The sequence below is a fragment of the Limanda limanda genome, chromosome 17 (genome assembly GCF_963576545.1).
Source record: "Limanda limanda chromosome 17, fLimLim1.1, whole genome shotgun sequence".
NCBI lineage: Eukaryota > Metazoa > Chordata > Actinopteri > Pleuronectiformes > Pleuronectidae > Limanda > Limanda limanda.
The window spans coordinates 9,868,090-9,888,794 of NC_083652.1; the positions used below are offsets into that span (position 1 = coordinate 9,868,090).

General features: G+C 46.1%; 1 protein-coding gene across 1 annotated transcript in view; it reads left to right on the forward strand.

Moving 5' to 3' along the window:
• The window catches only part of plekhh3 (pleckstrin homology, MyTH4 and FERM domain containing H3), a 35,439-nt gene that overhangs the window by 12,963 nt on the left and 1,771 nt on the right, over positions 1-20,705 (forward strand). The window contains exons 3-12 of the mRNA XM_061090682.1: positions 2,575-2,669; positions 7,449-7,631; positions 9,139-9,296; positions 13,314-13,437; positions 14,393-14,690; positions 16,794-17,001; positions 17,174-17,301; positions 17,856-17,976; positions 18,377-18,865; positions 19,786-19,977. Coding sequence (XP_060946665.1) covers positions 2,575-2,669; positions 7,449-7,631; positions 9,139-9,296; positions 13,314-13,437; positions 14,393-14,690; positions 16,794-17,001; positions 17,174-17,301; positions 17,856-17,976; positions 18,377-18,865; positions 19,786-19,977 — 1,996 coding nt within the window. The remainder of the gene's footprint in view (positions 1-2,574; positions 2,670-7,448; positions 7,632-9,138; positions 9,297-13,313; positions 13,438-14,392; positions 14,691-16,793; positions 17,002-17,173; positions 17,302-17,855; positions 17,977-18,376; positions 18,866-19,785; positions 19,978-20,705) is intronic.

A 20,705-nucleotide genomic window follows, 5' to 3' on the forward strand; every position in this document is an offset into this window, starting at 1 on the left:
ACGGAAGGATCGTCCAGTTAGGGGCAGGGAGACAGATTTCTCTCTGCGCTGGTTATTATTGCTAAGATGTCTACATGACTTAGAAATCTGCAGACATGAGAACCAAGGTTGATTTTCAGCAAGATTATTCTTCCAAGATGTCTGGGTACTTTCAGAATCAGAATCAGAAAGGATTTATTGCCAAGTAGGTTTACACCTACCTGGAATTTTCTTTGGTAAAAAGGTGCATACATTTAACATAAAGCATAAAAACACAATAAGTACTTCACATAAGAAAGAAAAAACTGTATATAAAACAAATATATATACAAGACATAAAAGTTAAATAAAGAGTAAAATGCAAAAACAGATATATACAAGATATAAAAAGTTAAATAAAAAGTAAAATGCAAAGCAGGAGAGAAATGGGGATGTGTACTGTGCAATATACTGTTATGTTATGTGTGTTAATGTAACACAGAATTGAGACTTTATAACATCTTCCACTTACTGTAAAGTTAAGTCACTGCTCTTGGTTACAGCAGTTGTTTATAAGTTTAAATTTGTCCTTGTTGTAATATTAGTTCAACCTAAACCTAGATTAAGAAACGACGGTTGTTGACATTTTGGATGCATGGAACATAAACACAGCTGCCGTGTACACAAGCCTATATTCTCCGATGGAGGCGTAGGTTTTTCTTTAGTTCTAATCCTTGTCCTGTTTGGGCTGCACACAGAGTAACTCTGCCCGTCTGCTCGTAGGTCTCTGTTATGTAGCAGGGGATATTAACAACCTCAAATGCGAGACGTCCTCACATGTCTGTGTTTATTTTAATGCCTTTAAGTGGAGTCTGTGGATGCGCGGACTCTCAGAGGTCCTCGCAGGCTGTTGCTGGAGCAAGCGGGCAGGCTTAGTAACACAGCCTGACTGGGTGGGTATAATGTGACCGGATCACGATTGTCCTCCTCTCACTCTTGCTTTTTGGTGATGAGTTTAGAAAACTAGAATGGCAGCAGAGCGCAAATCTCCATCAGGGCAGAAAAGTCACATTAAATAATCAAACTGCACCAAATTTCACATTCTCGCGGATATCAGTCTCCTAAATATGCCTGATTTGCCATTTTAGTATCCATGAATAATTTTGTGGGAAATCAATGAAAATGTCAAAAAATGCTGTCGTGATAATAATAGAAAATCCTGGACCCGTCCCCTGATTTGTATTCTCAAGTGCTTCCCTAACCCATACTGCATCCTTCCACCAAGTTTCTGGCAATGTCGTTGTGTAGTTATAAAGTAATCTTGCTTACAAACAGTCAAGCAACAAACAGACAGGGTTGAAACAAAATAAGGACCCACCAGATAGACACAGCCTCACTAGCTTACATTATAGATGGCAATCACTTTGAATCTATAATTATGTTTAATAAAAGGATAAACCTGTATAAATGAGAGGTAATGTCCCATGGATCCACTTTATATGCCATTGTGTGGACAGGATCAGGTCAGTAGAAAGACAGGAAATGGCCTCTGCAGTCGTGTAAGCTGAGTCAAAGCAGATAAGGCTATATTCAGACTCATTGATTATCACCGCCTTCAGTGAGGAGGAACATTCCAAGCATTATCCGATCAATAATGACATAAATCAGCCGGAGAGCGAGTCGGTAACCAGAGGCCAGACATCAGGGAGGGAGGGCTTGGCTCATTTCCTGAGCAGTGATACCTCAAGGAGGAGGAGGAGGACAGGAAGGAAGGAGGGGTTTCTCACTTGTACCTAACAAAGCTTGTTAGGCCCAGGAAATAGAGAAAATAAACGAGCAATTAGGCAAATAAATGAGGAGAGATAAAAAACCTCCAAACAATCCCAGAGACTGGAAATGGACCTTGGCCTGAGATAACAACGCCCACAGCCGGGCCCCCCCGACCAGATGCAGATGGGATGGTGAGGGCATCAAATGGAGAACGACAGAGCAAGCGCTGCAGTAGATTTACAGATGTTTTTGATGTTTATGGTTTAACCGTGCAAGGCTGTGACCCCTTGAACCCTCTGCCTCCCTCTGACCGGCGTGAGCTGTCTGCCCGGGAATCAGGCCGGCGTCGCTCTGTCACGTTTATTTCTAGTCGCCCGGCTGGAGTGATAAAAGAGAGACGAGCTGTCGTGTGTGTGTGTGTGTGTGTGTGTGTGTGTGTGTGTGTGTGTGTGTGTGTGTGTGTGTGTGTGTGTGTGTGTGTGTGTGTGTGTGTGTGTGTGTGTGTGTGTGTGTGTGTGTGTGTGTGTGTGTGTGTGTGTGTGTGTGTGTGTGTGTGTGTGTGTGTGTGTGTGTGTGTGTGTACGTACGCTTGAGGACGGATATTCGTGGCACTTCTTCCAATCCACCCCCTCCTGCGTGACTCCCCCCCCACTGAGAGTATCAGGGAAGACTAGTTGTTGGCACGTTGGAGGGTGGTGGGGGGTGTAGGGGGGCTTTTCGCAGCCAACCGTATGTCTCCAGGCCAATTAGTCACCCAATGGGGCGGCGGTGGGGAGTAGTCGGGGGAAGACTGAGAGGTGAGAGAGGCGAGTTATTTCACATCGCTCTCCCTGCTCTTCCACACAGGCACACGGTGACAGAGGCGCCTGAGGAGATGAAGAGCCTGATCATTGACAAGAACAAGATGGGCCTGGAGGAAGAGCCCGAGCTGCTGGTCAAAGGTGAGTCTCAGTCTCAGCCAAACAACAAAACCTGCACCGCTGTTGCTGTGTTCAGCCTTAAATTGAATGCATCCACCTGCTAGGATCCCGCCGTTGGGAGGAGAGTCACACCGCCAAAAGGAGAGGTTGATTATTTGATCTGTAGCTGGGAAAAAAGGGATAAGAGTTTTGATAATCAATAAGTAAAAATGTTCTGCATTCATTGATTCCCGATGATGTTTTCCTACACTTGACACTTGGCTCTCTGAGGTTTCTACGTATTTTTACCTGTTGAAAGGGTTTTTAGTAGTTTTTCCTTCCTCTTGCTGAGGGTTAAGGACAGAGGATCTCTCACCATGTTAAAGCCCTATGAGACGAATTGTGATTTGTGAATATGGGGTCTACAAATACAATTTGATTGATTGATTGATTCCAGGATTTGATGCTTTGGATTTAAAGTTTCAAAGGTTCCCTTGTCATATGCAGAAAGAACAAGTTATCAGTGTGATTAGATTCTTATTTCCCTCACGTCTATACCTGGAGCCATCGATGGATATTGTTTCATACCAGTGCAAATTTAATACTCTTTGCTTTTTGGACTGTTCTTCAAACAAAAACTTCAGTTTGCAGACTTCACCCTGAGGAAATTATGATAAGATTTGTCAATAAATTATGCAAACTGTATAATCAATAGAGTTATCAAACATGTTGAGTCAACAATGATCTTAAATTGTAGCACTGCTTTGAATTTCAGTTAATAAATAAATCCCTTGCAGGCCCATCTCGGTGCCGGTCATCTCATTAAGTGCAGTATATATTTTTCATTACCCTAATAAGTACTGTCGCAGTTTCATGCTGAGCTGTCGCCCTGTAGCCAACCTCACTCTGACCACATGTGGCCCACAGCAGCTCCCAGTTCCCCCCCCCCCCCTGTGTGTTCCTGTAGGGACGGCTCCTGTCGGGATGCTTTTGAGGAATGATCTCATGGGATATTTCCGTGATTTTCTCTTCACTGAGAGGGAGCGATGAAACGCCAGCGCTTGGATAAGTTACGTTCCCGTTTGGAGTGGCGGCAGTCGGATTGCCTAATTCTGACAGCAGTTACCATGCGCCCTCGGCCAGCGGCCGCCCCCCCCCACCCCCCCCGCCCCTCCCTGGCTCTGTCTCTGCTGCTGGCGGAGACGTGTGAGGAGCTGCTTTCCAAAACAGAGGGACATTGATCACACTGTCACTTTGAATTTCAGCTTGTGCTCCACGGCCTCATCCTTTAACTCAACACACTACTAAAGCCATAGATATATATATAAAGACTAGATGTCTCGTTCGACGGAGCCGGACGTCCGCACATGGCGGCCATCTTGCCAGAGGTTGCTCGCTCACCCATAACATCGTGTTGGTAGTGGTAAATAACCATAACTTGCTCAAATTTTTAACTGATTTTTAAACGGTCTGCTTTGTTATAAACGTCAGAGATGTAGTTATGACACTGCATAAATTATAATTTTTTTTAGAAAATTACATAATTATTCATAAGTATGCAGTGTCATATCTACATCTCTGACGTTTATACCAAACCGTTTAAAAATCGGTTGAAAATTGGACAAGTTATGGTTAATATTTACCACTATCAAACACAATGTTATGGGTGTAATGTAATGTTATGGGTGAGCGAGCAACCTTTTGGCAAGATGGCCGATGTGCGGACGTTCGACTCCGTTGGCCGGCAACGCAGACGAGACATCTAGTCTTTATATATATCTATGACTAAAGCCTCAGGGCATTAGATAATCCCCCTCATTCCTTTTTGCGCTGCAGAAATGTTCAAGAACCCCTCCATTAGGGCCTTTCCCCCTCGTTCACTGTGTTTTTCTTTGTGTTTTTTTTTTTTTTTTTTTTTTTTGCTTGTTCTTCTTCAGGACATCCTGAGGCTACATGGGGGCGAAATGTTACCCCGCTATCTAAAATAGGGCACAGACACTGCAGATATAGACCGATGAGTGGAGTGGTGACAGACAGGGATGCTGACATCGGTTTATTGACATAGCTTTGTTGATTTCACAGATAAAATGAACTGCTCCTCCACATGATTCACAGCTTCTCATGCTCCAGTAAGCCACAGCTCGGTCTGTCAGTCAGTTTATTTATGTGTTGCTTGTAATTATACAGTCTGGCTCCTTCATTCTTAGTTATATTGTTGAATTCCATTATGTACCACTTCATGAACAGCCAGCAGATAACGTAAGCTGACCTAAAACTGTAAGTCTTTTCATTTCAGTGATGATCCTTTCTGGATGTTCATGGTCAGCATGCACAGGCCTGCAGAGCAGAGGTTCCAACATTGATGTGAAACAGTTTTTCAAGTTAAACTTTGAAGTGGTTTTCAAAGCTCAAGTTTCTTTTATACATTTTTTTTTTTTTTAAAACCCGTGGAAAATGGGAGGCCTGCAGCACAGAGATGGAAGTGCACAGAGAGAGATTGTCTTCTTGCTCCGTGTTTGAGGGGGCAGGGCGTGGGCGGGGTCAGAGGTCACAAATGAAACAAATTAAGGGCGAGCCATGGCCCCCAGGGGAGGCATTAGCAGGCCAGAGAGATGGGATCCAGATGGAGGACCAGGGGAGGGGTACACAGGGGGTCCCGGGACTCTGCTGCTGCTGCTGCTCTGCTCTCCTTTCCTATCGCTCTGTCAAAAGTTCCCAAAGAAGAGCGGCGTCTTCTGGGATGTCCTGTGTCTGCGAGCGAGGCGTCACCGTGGCGACCATGCCCTTCTCTCTCTCTGTCCCTCACCCAGTCAGAGTGTCTGCCTCCCACACGCAGCCCGTCAGCAGGCTCAGCCGCCGACTTACCTCATGCTTTTTATTTATACCCCTTCCACGTTGGGTTTTGATGCTGCCCCCCCCCCCTCTGATGTGGTGTTAAGTACCTCCAGGGTTTTTTGCTTTGGGCTATATTGGGTGGGTTTATGGTGAGTTCAAACCTGGCACTTGTATCATATAAAAACATTCTCAAACAGGAAACATGGCCTGAGAGGCTGAGCCGTGGCCCCCTCCTCCCGCTTCAGTTTTATTTCAGGGTAGTGGAGAGACAGTGGAGGGCTTTGCGCTGCCTTGAAAACCACTTTGAGGGAACGGGGGGGGGGGGGATAGAAATTCTCCGGCGGCACAGGTGGGACAGGTGGCACGCAGATTTTCTAACCACAGAGGAAGTTGTGACGCTGGCGTGGCGTCACTGCTGGTTTTCACGTGGAAGGAAGTTCAGGGTACACTGCCCTAATTATTCCTTTGAAACCACTCGGAAGTGTGCATGCAGGAACCATATGTTCTCACATGCACGCCCCTACCCCCCCCCCACCACATGTGGCATGCTGCCAGCGTATAGCATGCTTGCCACCTCAGATACTCCCACCCAGCCCTGGTGTCGTTTCCAGGTGGCCTGCTTGAAACCAGTGCCTGGAACCAGTTCATCCAGAGGAGGCCTGATTCTCTCCCATCAGACCTCTGGACTCTTCTCTCCTCCTCCTCTGTCTGTTTCTCTCTCCGAGGCAGCATCTGGACCGAACCCTGCCCAACTTGTTTATTTATCTACTCTTTAGTTTAAATATTTATTAGGGATAATTTGCACACATAGCTCAGGGGGGAAGAGGAGGTTCACTGCTGTTTGGGAACAGTGGATCTGGGCCGTCGCTCTCTTTCCAAACCCTCAGGACTTTGGGAACACAGCAGCCTTGCGTTGTGGAGCCAGGCTTGGCAGGGTCGGGCGGGCATGCCTATGCGCTGGAGGAAGGCATGTCTGCTTTACTCTCTTTTGTCTGTAGCTGTCACACTGTTCCAGTAGCTCTCACTCTCTTCTCCTCCTCTTTCTCACTCTGTCAACCTCTAAAGTGGTAATTATGTTGGCTGCATGCAGGTTTTAAAGCCTGTGCCATTAACTGGCTGTATTTTTATCCCCTACTCTTTACCCCAACAAGGCAGTCACATACGGACTGCTGCAAACTTTATGGGTAATTACACGGCTTTTTGGATTTATTCTTAGGGAAGACATGGTGTGGCAGCGCTGGTTTAGCAGCATCATGACTATAGCCCACCTACCACCCAGAGCTCTGAAGGGGAAATGATTGTCCAAGGGTCTAGTTGCTGAGCACTTGACACTTTATAAACTAAACGAAATAAAAATGCATTAATACAAACGACAACTTGATTCTATCTAATCCATATCCTCCTTTACAAGGGATATTAACTGGCAGGATTATTAAAAGCTGTCAAACAATACCCAGCCCCATTGATGTATGGGGCTGTGAGTCAATTACGTGTGAATTGAGAAATGTCTATCACAAAGTCACACACTAGAGCGCTTTCCACCACCATGGGAACAGTCCCCTAAAATTCAACTGAGCTGCACCATATTTTACACACTTCTCAAGTTTCATAAATTTTTCTTAAAAACCGTGTGAAAAAGTGAAAAATCCCTGACCTACAGTATACTCCTTCCACCAAGTTTTATGGAAATATGTCAAGTAGTTTTTTACTTAGGATCAAATGTATCAGCCAAGAAACAAACAAAGGTGTAAACAAACAGTCCAAAACCTAAAGATAGTTAGTTTGAGACAAGAGAAAAACAACATGCCGACATGAGTGTTTTTGTATTGAAATCTTTTTTTTATTGATTAGCAAAATTATTGACAATTGAACATTGATTGACAAATGAATTCATCAGATAACCATTGCAGCTCTGCTCTCTGATGTATTATAATGACTTCATTTCAAGCAGTCATTCTGTTCATGTGTGTATATCTTGATTTAAAGGGTGGCTGTTGCGGGAGGTGCGAGGAAACTGGATAAAGCAGCGTCGGTACTGGTTTGTGCTGAGCCAGGACTCACTGGACTACTACACCGGCCCAGAGAAAGGAGCTCGAAGACTGGGCACGCTGGTCCTCACCAGCCTCTGCACCGTCATCTGGCCCGACAAGCAGACCTACAAGGAAACAGGTGAGCAGCATTCATACGTATGCAGACAACAACACGGGGCTGCAGCATAACTGACTTATGCCTGTAATCAGTCCACTTACACATGTTAACTCCCAGCGTATAGTGACGGGACATTTTACAAGATTCCTAGGAAGTTGTTAAGGGATTATTTTTTTTTGTCCGCGACGTGTTGTGGTCCCACTTCCCTTCCCACCAGGGCAGTAATTCTGAGTAAGTTTGGGAAGCCCCAAGCCGTGTTTGGTCGAAAACATGATTCAAGGTTGGTCTGGAAAACCTCACGTCTGAGTAATCCGCTCGGGCATCTCCCTTCCACTTCTCGGATGAAGGAAACAAAAGACATTGACGCGAAAGAGCAGAATCTTTGCCGGACAGGGAGAGACACAGGGATGACTTGTCCTTTTTTTCGAGTTAATGTATTACTCAAACATGCCGCCCTCCCTCTGAGTCTGTCCGCCTGTCAATGGAGGGGATTATGTCCCGCTGACTTCACCAAACCACTTAAAATCTCCAAACCCCGAATCCAAACATAGTTCTTAGGAACTGAATATACCATGGGACTTTTCAAAAGTGACTTTGTCACAAGCTCCATCGGCTGCTTGGCGCCTGAATAGCTTTGTGCTCCTATAAGCCACTTCCCTTTGAGGGGTTTCATCTGTGGCATCACTGACCCGTCACACCAGAGTAAATGCAAGGGCAACAAACAGATTCATACTAGGCATTGGCAGTTTCACTTTGGGGTTTTGTATTTTAGAGAACCTAAACAAAGAATGAGGTGGTGTCAGGGCACGCAGCAGGAAAGGCTGATGCAACCACGGGGCTGCAGGTTGACACGGGTATGGCTAATACTTCCTCTGCACAAGGAGGAAGCACGTCTTGTGCATTCCCTTGGCAGGGTGTCCGAGGGGGGGGGGGGGCACACTGTTGGGTTTAACACTTGGCCTGCCTAATCATTACAAAAACTGTTCTTGTTTGGTTCCTCTCATCCTGACCTCTGACCCTCAGTGAAACCGAGAGAGGGGGAAGTCAGAAGGAGTCACGTTAGAAACGCAGGGTGTCCCGTGAAGTGAACACTGCACTGGTCTCTTCCCCATTTACTTAAATAACACTTGTAAATAACACAACAATAATTCACAAGATCTGCGCCAAATTGAACACCCTCATAAATATCAGTCCCCTTAACATGCCTGATCAAGGTCCATGAATTATTATCTTAGAAATCAACGAAAATAATAATAAAAATGCCATATCTCGCACTGTTAAAGAAAGTGGAAAACAAATCCTACATCCGCCCCCTGATCCAGATCTGAACAGAAATTGTGTGTGTTCTTTCCTGACCCATACTTCATAATTCCACCAGGTTTAGTGCTAATCTGTCCAGTTGTTTTTGCATAATCCTGCAAACTATCAGACAAACAAACCCAGACCAAACATAACCTCTTTAGTGGAGGTGTTTACAAATGCCAGTCGTGTAAAATGCAATGTTTTTTACTCTTTCTTTTTATTTCAGGCTACTGGAGCATCACAGTATATGGGCGGAAGCACTGCTACAGGCTCTACACCAAGCATTTCAACGAGGCTGTGCACTGGGCATGTGCCGTCCAGAAAATCATCGATACCAAAGCACCGGTGGAAACGCCGACACAGCTCCTGATCCGAGACATCGAGGTAGGTCACAAGATGCACACATACAACAAGAAACTATGTTCATAAGTGCATTCAAACTGACAAGTATGACAAAATGCACTGTACTGTAGGTACCTGGCTAGTGGACTTAAAATTATCCAAAGTTGGTGGTTTCATGGTTACACTTTTCACCCTAAATGGACGCCACATAGGATGAGTAGCTGGTGATGACGGTGCCATAATTTCCACTATCACATCAAACGGAGGGGGGGCTTGCACAAGAAAGTCAAATATTATTATTCATGTCAAGTGAGCAAAGCAGCCGGTAGATATTTCGGTGGCTGTCGGCTCCAGTCAAAGTGCACCACACAACGAAGGAGCTTAATTTGAGAAGCATGACCCTGCGGAAATTGACTCGACACTATATGTATAGACTTCGCATGCAGTGTAGTAACTGACACATCCGATTTGAGACACAGCAACAAGCTGTCATTGGGTTATACCTTATGTCCCCTCAGCCGTGTTCCCATGGAGACCACATTGCCACACTGAGCCAGGAGTCCAAAGTTTCCTCTGCTTGCTTTTTCTCTTTTGGAGTGACCTCATCTTATTCCACCACACTGGGACAGGACAGAGTAACAGACCTGAATCATCAACAGTCATTTTCAAGATAGAGGTTTAACCGGTATTCTGCACTCTCGGGAACTGGAGCTGGAGAAGATACTCTTTTGCTTTACCTTCTCACGTGGAGCGAGTGTGTTTAGAAGCGACAGCCATATTTTTAGACCTGGGGGTTGCTAGAGAACACAGCGTGCTGGAATCTCATTGAGCAGACATACGACTCGTCTTGCATCAGTCTGCCCCCGGGGGGTGAAGAGAGGGGCAGATTTGGCCGAGGAGGTGGAGGAGGGCCCGGCCTGAAGCAGCAGGGCCAGATAAGCAGTCCTGCGCCGGGCCTCCTGTCTCCATAATCTCCCAACGAGAGTCTCTAATCTCAAAGAAAAGTGGTTAATCTGCTCGCCTCCGTCTGCCTGTGTGCTTTGCCAGGAGGGGCCAAGATTATGTTTTGGGTGGATGAGAGGGGGGGGACTGCTTTCAAAGTGCTCCTCATTTGCTGTTTGGCCTGTTTTTCCCTCTGACCACTTTTACTGGGTCTTAAACGTTTCATTTCAGTCTGTCGCTTCTTCTCTTTCTCACCTTTACACGCAGGCACACAGGCGTACGCAAAGAAACGAGGTATTGTCCCTCTCCGGTGTGAGATTAGGACCGCCGCTGCAAAAAATCAAAGAGAGCGAATGAACAGACGAGGCTTTGTGCAAGCAGAAGTGCACGCTTTTCTTTTAAGGCATAGATTCAAGTTCCAGCCACAGACACAAGGGAGAGAAGGGACTTTAGTTTCAGCCTTGAACCTACAGCCAGAGGCCATGTGCAAAAGAGAGAAAAATGGAGAGAAGATCTGAAGAACAGATTAGCCGGGTGAACAGCTCAATTGTAAATCTGCCACACATTACATTTAAAGGACAGAATTTGTTTATTGAAATGGAGGTCAGACCACTGTGCCTATCTGTAATAGAAACACCGTAGGCACCAAGTCATTTGCTGAAATCTGGGAGTGCAGCATTAAAACAAGTTGAAACAGCAAACTGTAAATTTGTTAGCTAAACTGTCTTGCTGTAAACATTCTTCCCAGTTAACACACAGACGTCCTGGCTCGACCTACTGCACTTACACTAGTTGTGTAAACACTTTTACAGTTCACTGTGGGATTATCTGTGACATTTGAGGTGCACTCATTTAGGGTTTTTACTCCCGAATAAAATAGTTTTAATAATCTTTAACTAAACTCCTTTTTTATCATTTGACCTCCTGTATATTTGACCTCCATTGTCTTGCTGAGAATTTTGAGAATTGTTCCTTTCACATTGCACTTCAAAAAAAAAGCTGGGGCCATTGCCCTGCCAGTTTGTAATAAACCAGAATTGACCTTTTTAAAGAAGTCGTTCAACATTTTTGGTCAATGCACAAGAATTAGAAGCAAAGATTGAAACCCCTCGGTGTCAACAAGTTACAGAGCCAGGCCAGCTGTTTTTCCCATTTCTAGTTTGAGTCCAATGCCTGTTCTAAACCTGTCTGTTTGGAATGGGCTGTTTGTTCAGACTGTGGTGATGCTGGTCGCAGCGTTCTCCCTGGAACTGTAAACGTGACCTGCAGTTATTGAGCTGCGGCAAGGAAAGACCGGTTCCTTTGCAGAACCCTGAAGCTGAACCACCGCTGCTGCATTAAGAGCTGTTCATCTGTTTATGCCAAGGATCCTGAACTGGAGAATCGGTTGTAACCGTTTGTCTTGAAGGTTCCTGTTGTCGTCGTGATCGACAGCAACATGTGTGTTGATGAGTCCCAGCCGCCGGTGCTACAGAACGCCGGTCACCTGTTCATTCAATGTTTATTAATATTGAACTAAACGTGTGTCGAAATGGCACCAAATGTGACACTGCACTTCCCTGGGTCCTAAACAATACACATGCCCAGTGTGAAGTAGGGATGGGGGGGGAAAATCGATTCAGTTACAAATCGCGATTCTTGTGAATGACGATTTTAAATCGCCATGCTGCCTCCCAAATCGATTTTTTTAAACATATTTATTGGTTTATACCGGGGGGGATATATGGGGGGAGCAACATCACCCCAGAGCATGTTGACCAGCTCTTGTTTTTGCACAAGAATCTTAACATACCCAAGCACTAGCTTTGCATTGCCTACATGCAAACAACAATAGCCTACTTTTTGTTTATTTCAAAGTTTATATTTAAAGTAAACTTTTATTCATTCTATTTAATTTACCTTTTATTTATTGTTTAAAAGAAGCCTAAGTGGCATACATTTCTTAATCTGTCAGTTTGTGTGCAGTTTACAGGGGCTATACAATAATAGGGAACATTTTTATTTATTTTCTCTATTGGCTGCCCGGCAGTCATTAAGTTAATATTTGAAATAAAACTTGTAAAGCTCTAAGTGAATTTGACTGTGTTGTATTTGAAGGTATGATTCAACATTTTTCCATGGTCCAGTATTTTTTTTAAAAATTAACCAAAAGAAATCCCAGGAAATCGTAATATCGAATCGCAATACTTACAGAATCGCAATACCCACAGAATCGCAATACATATCGTATCGCCACCTAAGTATCGTGATAGTATCGTATCGGGAGGTCCCTGCCGATTCCCGTCCCTAGTGTGAAGTTGATGAGATTAACAGTTCTCGGGGTGCAGTCAGAGATTTCTGGATTCATTCAATAAATTAAATAGATTTGTTCTCGGGTTAAGCTGAGTTTTTCCCTCTGCGGCGCCATCTCTCCCCACTCACACGACGGCAGAATCCATCTTCTCATGTGACACAGATAATAAGGGCATTTCACGAAACATTGAAACGACTGCATGCGTCAGAGGAAGACCAAAGGGAATTGGAGACCACCTGGGGGCCCGAGCATGAACGTGCACCATATGAATATCATCTGGGTTTTGGTGCCGTATCCTGCCTGCATGTGGCCCACAGAAACTCCTTCCCACAGTTCAAACAGACAGGCCTGTCACCAGTGTGCACCAAACACTTAAGAAGAATGTGTCAACTTTGCCCCACTAAGGAGGGGGTGGGCGGGGGGGTTTGCCTCGGAGCCAGAGGCAGTGGCAACGTTACTAATGAGCAACAGGTGCTGGAGGGCAGTAGCGAAGCCATCTGCACCACTGCAAGGCATCGCTCCACAGAGGCAGGGAGAGACACAAACACACGCACACCAAACCCTTTGACACCAGCAGATAAAATATAACGTGTCAGTCATGCTGCTGTGGTTTGCCAGGTCATCACTTGACCTTCCTGCTGCTTTGAAAGTTGCCAGAGCTGAGTTGTGACCCGGGTCGAGTCGAGTCGACCCGGGTCACTGACCGACCGCTCTCTCACTCGCCCACAGGTTGACCACGGGCTCACTGCAGTTATATGAAAGTTTCTTCTTTTCTGTGTCTAATGATGTTATCGTCACCATTCTTTTTCCCTTCTGTGCTAAAGGAGAATAAGTTCAACCCCGAGGTGGTGGAGCACATCTACCAGCACAACCCCATCCTGAAGTACACCCAGGGCCCCCTGTACGCCCCTCTGCTTCCTTTCCCCTATGGCAGCCTGGAGCACACATGTAAGTAGTTAACATCTGCATGTCATACATTATTATGTGTGTAGCTGTGGATGAAAATGAAATGAAGTTAAACAATATCTACAGTGCTTTGAAAAAAAAATCGGATTGGCTGAGACTATTGCAAGCTGTATAATTATATAATGAAGATTTCACTAGTGTGAATGACATATTTATATATATATATATAAATAAATGTGTCAAATATAAATTTTTGACATGCTGAGATAAATCATCTCTTTACAAATTGTATTTGTCCTAACAACATCTAACAACTGAATTTCCACTTATCAAAAGTCATTTCAGATTAGTTAAGTTAAGTTATGACATGTCCACAAACTATTTCAGGCATTTCACCCTAAAATGTGTATTTTTTTTTTGACTAATTGAAGGTACAGGGTCGGTCATTTGTTTCTGAAACACTGTTTTATCTTATTTGTTGAAATCCTCTTCACGTCCCGATAGACATCTATAAATCAAGTTGTCTTAAAAAGAAAAAGGGTTTTCCTGGGATTACCAGCCCTAGCTTTAAAACAATTTGACTGAGTATTCCTTGAAGCCCAATGCTTATCTTCACTGAGTTTATAGTTATAGTAACTTATTCTACAGTAAACTAGACATTTTTTGCCCCTGCAGTTCACTGACTGTGTTGCTAAGTGGAAAGAAGCAGTGTGATCTCTGGGATTACTCTGCTGTTTGAATTGCTGAAAGGCAGAAGGCACAGTTCAGGCCACTAGAATAACAAGCTTCTCATCGGCTGCTTCATTAAAACGAGTGAGAATAGGAACGCACGAATAGATTAGAGCAGACAATAGGAACCATGTCACAATAAGTAAGAGGAACAATGGTCTGTGTTACAACATCAGCCTTGGCCACAACTCTGTGATCTTGCTCTCGTAGAAGTTCGAAGTTAAAAGCCTGAACCCAATATTCCACTGCTCTCCCTCTCTCTCTCCAGACCACAGTGGGAAGGGTTACGGCTCGGTGCGTGAGGAGGCCGTGAAGCTCTTCAACTGCCTGCAGCAGCTGGAGTCGGCACGGGAGCCGGTCCCCATTATCCAGGGCGTGCTGCAGACCTGCCTGGACCTGCGGACACTCCGGGACGAGGTCTACTGCCAGCTAGTGAAGCAAACCAGCTACACGCCTGCTCCGTACACCGCCGCACACCTCCGCTACTGGCAGCTCCTCACCTGCATGAGCTGCACCTTCCTGCCCGGGCCCACCGTGCTCAAGTATCTGCGGTTCCACCTCAAGAGGTGAGAAAGGGAGTTTGAGGTTGGACTAATTCAAATCAAAAATCCACTCAGAGCAGAGGTGATGGGATTGTGTTTAAGTTTCCAAATGGAATGAAAATGGTTGTACCAAGGAACAAATTAAATTCTGGTCCGATACGGATTATCAGTGTGTGCAATTTAAGCCAAATAAAAAAATGGTTTCATAAGGGGACTGTTAACGGAGGTTTGCAGCATAGTGCCTTTCTAGTTGCTATTTATTTTGCAGTATTAGAATCCTTTTAGTCCTCTGTTTTCAAATATTAGGTTTATTTTTCCCCCCTTGCAATATAATGTGAGTGCAGTTTTCAGTTTGGATTTATTCATATTGGATTGAGTATCATCCTGCAGACTGAAGAAAAACCTGCTCACGCCATCTCTGTCTTGAAATTGCGAGTGGAAAATTTTTCTTCTTCTTCTATTTTTTTTTTTTCTGGCTCTAATTTGTCCAACTGGGAAACATGACTTGTGGTTGACACGTGGAAAACATTACAGCAGATTCATCTATGTTGACAGTTTAAGGTAGTCGAAACCACAGTTGTCTGCTAACAGTCATATCGCAGTGTTTATTTTATATATCGATCAAAATGATGCGAGAAGAGCGTATAACCAGGGAAGTCAAATAGGAACTGAAGTTCTCTCAGCAAGGTGCCATCCCGTTCCCGTCCTACTGGGTCATCAGATCGTGAGTGTGATGGGGGGAGACAGGTTCAATGTTACAGTAGCAGAGAAAACCAGGGGGCCAGACTGGAGTTTAAAAAATCAGGCGTCAGGATCCCGCTAGATATGTTTAGATATGGTAGCGTGATATGGCCTCACATTGTTAGCGTGTTCCCTCAGACAGATCCGGAGTTTTAGGGCTGGATATGCACGTCTGAATTAGCTTTCAGGGCAATCTAAGTTATAAGCAGTGCTAATCTCCTGCTCCAGATATTCTGTCTAACGCCATGTCATCAAAGCACTGCAGTTTTTCTATCTACGTTCCTGTACTGGGAATCCGCCTGAAGCTAATGGAGCGGTCGCATGCGACGGCGATTCATAATAACACCGTGGAACTCTGCCTGTGTTTTGATACGTCTTGCCCGGCGCTCTCACGCACTCTCTCTCTCACTCGGTGGATCAGTGCTGAGGCTGCAGCTGGGCAGTGGGCCCAGAAAAAACCCCTCCTCCACTCCCCCCAGTGCCCTGAGAAACCCCCGGGGAATGTCTGCTGTCAGAGAGAATAGGCCAGAAGAAAGAAAGCAGAGGAGGAGGCCGGAGCGCAGGAAAGAGCAGAGAGGGGTGAAGAGAGGAGGAGAGTATAGGACGGATCACACAGACTCAGTGGAACATTCCTAATTATGTTTTAGCAGGACATATCCCACCCTGTGGCCATGCAGTTATGAGAGAGAGAGAGAGAGAGAGAGAGAGAGAGAGAGCCATCGGAGGGAATGAGAGGGCCTCTCTCTGTCTGACAGAATGTTGGAGGCCCCCCTTGTTTGCGTCTCTCCGTCCCGTTTGTGTGTTTTGGGACGAACGCCGTCATATAATTGTTTCCTTCCTATTTTCCCCCTTCGGTGTTGACACAGGGCCGAGCGCGTGACTCTCCGTCAGGTTGTGTTTCACGCCTTTCACACTCGTGCAGTGTGTGAGACGTCACGCGGGTTTTTCTGTCCCATCTCTTTAAAACAACACCAGACGCACTCACCTACCACTCCTGGACGCTCCGCTGGGAGGAAGCGGCAGGTCGCTCCGGTTCACAGGAGCGGAAACACCTTTTCCTGTTTCATACGTTTCCCCAAAAGTCAAACATGTTTTCTTTGCTATTTTTCCTTTTCTTTGAACGACTTTGAACGGGCCTTTAAGTCCCTGAGAGCTAAAAGTGAGCACATTTGTCATTCCTCGCCTCATTGGCTTTCCAGCATTGCCAGCCCCAAAGAAAATAAAGAATCGGTCAATTCAAATGGATGACGCAAAGTCCACGATTTGCAGCAGAGCACTTTACAGGCTTTTGAGTCATGAGCATTAACAAGTTCTTCCCTTTTTTTGAAGTATTGAATATATTCATTTTTATCCGCACCCAGCTCACTTTCTCACCCTCTCTTGCAGGATTCAGAGCCAAAGTCCCGAGTCTGAGATGGATAATTACGCATCATTCATCAGCGAGGCTCTGGAGAAGACCAAGTGTCGGGAGTGCGTGCCATCCTGGGAGGAGATCCAGATGCTGATGAGCCGACAGGAGATGCTGTGCGCTGTGCACTACCCTGGCCCCGGGTCCTGCCAGCTCTACATCAGCTCACACACCACTGCCAATGAGGTTTGGACACATTTCTCTGGATTCTTCTTCTTTTGAGCACACAACTTTTTCTTTCATATTCTCGCGTGTTGCTGCTCAGAGCTCAGTCTGACGATCACCGCAGACCGTGCATGTCCGTGTTGTCCGGTCTCACTCGAACCTCTCCCCCCGTCTACCTGTCCCCCTTCCTCAGGTGGTTCGCAGGATGCAGGAGAAGCTCGGCCTGCAGGAGAGCAAAAACACGTTTGCACTGTATGAGCAGAACGCACTGTGGGAGCAGCCGGTTGCTGGTGGCGCTCTGATCGCAGACATCCTGACCAGGTTTGTGAAGTGAATCCGCCCGCAAGCAAAGGAAGCGGACACTTTAAAAACCAAGCAGACACACACGTGCTGTCAAAACACAGTCTCGTCTGAGGAATCTGAGCTATTTGTCACCGCCGGAACTGTGTGTTTATCTTGACTCGTTCGACTCCCCTGGCTGAATGTTATCCAGTATCCTTGATCAGTGACGACCTTGTCTGGTCTTATTGGTTAAACATTACACCCTGCTGGGAAACTGGACCTGTGTCACTGCCAGCAAAGCCAGTGGATTTCCACGGTGGAAGCTGACGTCACCGGGTTGTACAAGGCATCAGGCTGGACCAAAAAAGGAAGTGTGTATTATTTCAACAGGTGTGTGTGTATCTGTGTCCTCACTGTGCTGCGACAGGGTAAACACCAACCTCAGCAAACCACCGAGTTACTAAACAACATTTCCCATCAGGGAGGCGGCCTCTTGTAACATATTAACCTCCAGCCTGGAGATTTTTGGTGTATCATTTGTGGTTTTTCGGTACATTTGTTCCCTAACCCCCTTCTGTCCCTCCTCTGTGCAGCTTCTTCACCAAAGAGTCAGAGTCCAAGTCCCAGTGGAAGCTTTGTTTCAAGCTCTACTGCCTCTTGGATGCTGACAGCATATCGGCGGACAACATCGAGTATCTCTTCCTCTTTGAGCAGGTAATGGAGCAGAACACCACTCGATGACAAAAGGAGGTTTTTTTCTGAGTGACCACTCCAGATAATGAATTGTCCCGCAATGACAAATTCCTCGTATTATTACAAGGATTATAATGTTTCATTAATTATCGTCATTAATGTGTTATGGGCTGTGATTACAATAAAATGCAGTGTGTAAAAAGTGTGACTAAGAGGACTGGCTTCAGAGCGGAGGGGGGGGCAGGAGGCTGCCAGCGCTGGCTTCATTAGAACATTTTTCCCGAGGACTCTCATAAAAGATTTATGGGACAAAATAAAACAGGGTGGGGTAGAAAATATTGATGGAAGGACTGAGGCTACTGCTGACACATTGAGACCTATTCTCATCCTGCTCTGTCCTGTCTCTCCCCGGGCGCTGCAGTGCCACGAGATGGTCGTGCGTGGCCAGCTGCCAGCCGGTGAGGAGGACCTGCAGGCCTTGGCGGCCCTGAGGCTCCAGTGCCTGATGGGCGACTTCAGCACGCACGCCCCCTGCCCGCCTCTGGACGAGCTCTTCCCGGGCGACATGCTGGAAGCTCGCGTCCTCATGTCCCTCGCCGCTCCGCAAGCCCTGCCGCCGTGTCTGCTGGCGGCTCAGGGCTGCCCGACCACGCAGCGCTTCCCCACGGGCCTCCTGGCCGGCACGCTGTGGAGCCACACGGCCACGGCGGCGCACAAGCAGAAGGTGGAGCAGGACATGCGCCTGCTGAGCCGGCTGAAGGAGGAGGCCGCGGCCGTCATGGGCTCCATCTTGGAGCGGTGGAAAGGTCTGGCCGGCTACAGCCGCAGGGACAGTATGGCCGCCTACCTCACAATCGCACGCCAGTGGTCGGGCTTCGGATGCACTCTGTATGAAGTGGACTTTTATATTGTGAGTATCGTGAGGTCACGCTTTGGTTTTATTGTTGGATTGTGCTACTTCGGTGCTCAAGAGTAGGGTTGCAAAGGGGCAGAAAGTTTCCATGTGAAGTTTAGCTCGGGAATTTTGGGAATTTTGAAAAAAAAAAAAAAATGCAAATTAAACGCTGAGCAATAAAAACATCCATCAAAACTCTATTTTAAAGATGTATGGAATGCAGCACACACTGAACGTTGAGTTTCAACCCTTCACTGTGCATTCTTCCATCACATGCACAGATAACTCCCAGCATCCTTCACTCTACAGCAGGGCAATTGAGGCCTGCTGTAGTGTGCAGGACTAGTCAGGTAAGTTTCGATGATATTACTGGGGGAAATATATTAGCATGCTGATTGAGGATTGTTCACCTAGCTTATTTCCATTCATTTATCCATCAATTGTGAAATATTTTCACAGACAACTCCAATTGTTTGGCTAACTATTTATATCTCTGGCATTGCATTAGTGTTTTTTTACAAACTTTTTTCTCATCTTATTCTACAGAACAATGCCACGTGCACTATCTCATGTGTGGAGGCATTTCACCTCATCCAATGTAGAAGGAAAGGCTGTGTACATTTGCAAATACTGTGCAAAGACCTATGTTAAGAATGACTCAAAGATGCAGAAGCATATAGTCAAGTGCCCAACGTTTCCTCAGGGCTCAAATCAGCCTATGACAAAACAAAATGTTTATATTTATGTCTGTATATGACAAGGTAAATACAGTTAGTAAAAATTATCCACAAATATCCCGTTAATTCCCGGTAATTCCCATGGAAATTTTCCAACTTTGAATATTCCCGGAATTTTGCAACCCTACTCAGGAGTCATTTGGAGGTTACTGAAGTGATAACTGCGGATTGTTCTGACATCTGTTCCCCTCCCTGCAGAGTTCGACGGGGAGTTTTTCCCAGAAGCTGTGGCTGGGCGTCGCTGCTACATCCGTGTCTCTGTACCGGCAGGGAGAAGCCGAGGCCCTGGAGTCCTTCCCTTACGGCCAGATCTGCTCCTACGGCGTATCTGACAGCAACACCTTCAAGATCACAGCCGGGGATCGGGATCTGCTATTTGAAACCACCAAGGTAAGAGTGACCCATGTCCCACGTTAGCACATACAGGCCGAGGCTGAGGGGGGAGGGGGAGTCAAATTGGAGCCGTTTCCTCCACTGAGCTCAGACGCCATCCATCTCCACTGTAGTCAGGGTTCAAGTGGCCTTATCGCCATGCAGCGTTCTGCAGAGTAAGTGGAAGAAGCATGCCGCCCTGCTCACAATGCCGCCCTCCCTCCAGCGCCCTGACCCACTTTAAAAAACACTCATTAATTTGGGTCTAAATGGAGAGCACACAACCTGCCACATGCTCACCACCGAAAGTCCAACTTCCTGGCTTCAAGTGGCAACTGGGGGTGAGTTTTATTGCGGCGGTCAGATTAAAATATTAGGCAAAACATTTCTCAGAAACATCGATGTTCTTCCAAACAGACCCTTTTTTTTTCTCCCCGGCAGAGAACAAGTCTCGCCTTTCACTGGGCAGATTTCACTTGCATCTTCCCACGTTGAACAAAAAATCCCTCTGTGATTTTTTTGCGCGGCTCACAAAAGTGGCTTTTATTTATTTATTTATTTGGACACACAGGCCAATTGAAGTACGACTCTGAGAGGTTTCTACTTTTATGAACTTAAAGCCTCCTATTCCTCTGACACGAATTTGCAAGGTTTCGTAGCCACCGGGCAAGGAAAGAAGAAAGAGGGCGGATTTGCAGTGGGGGGTGATTATGGCCAGGCCTGGAGTTAATGGCGAGAGCGAGATT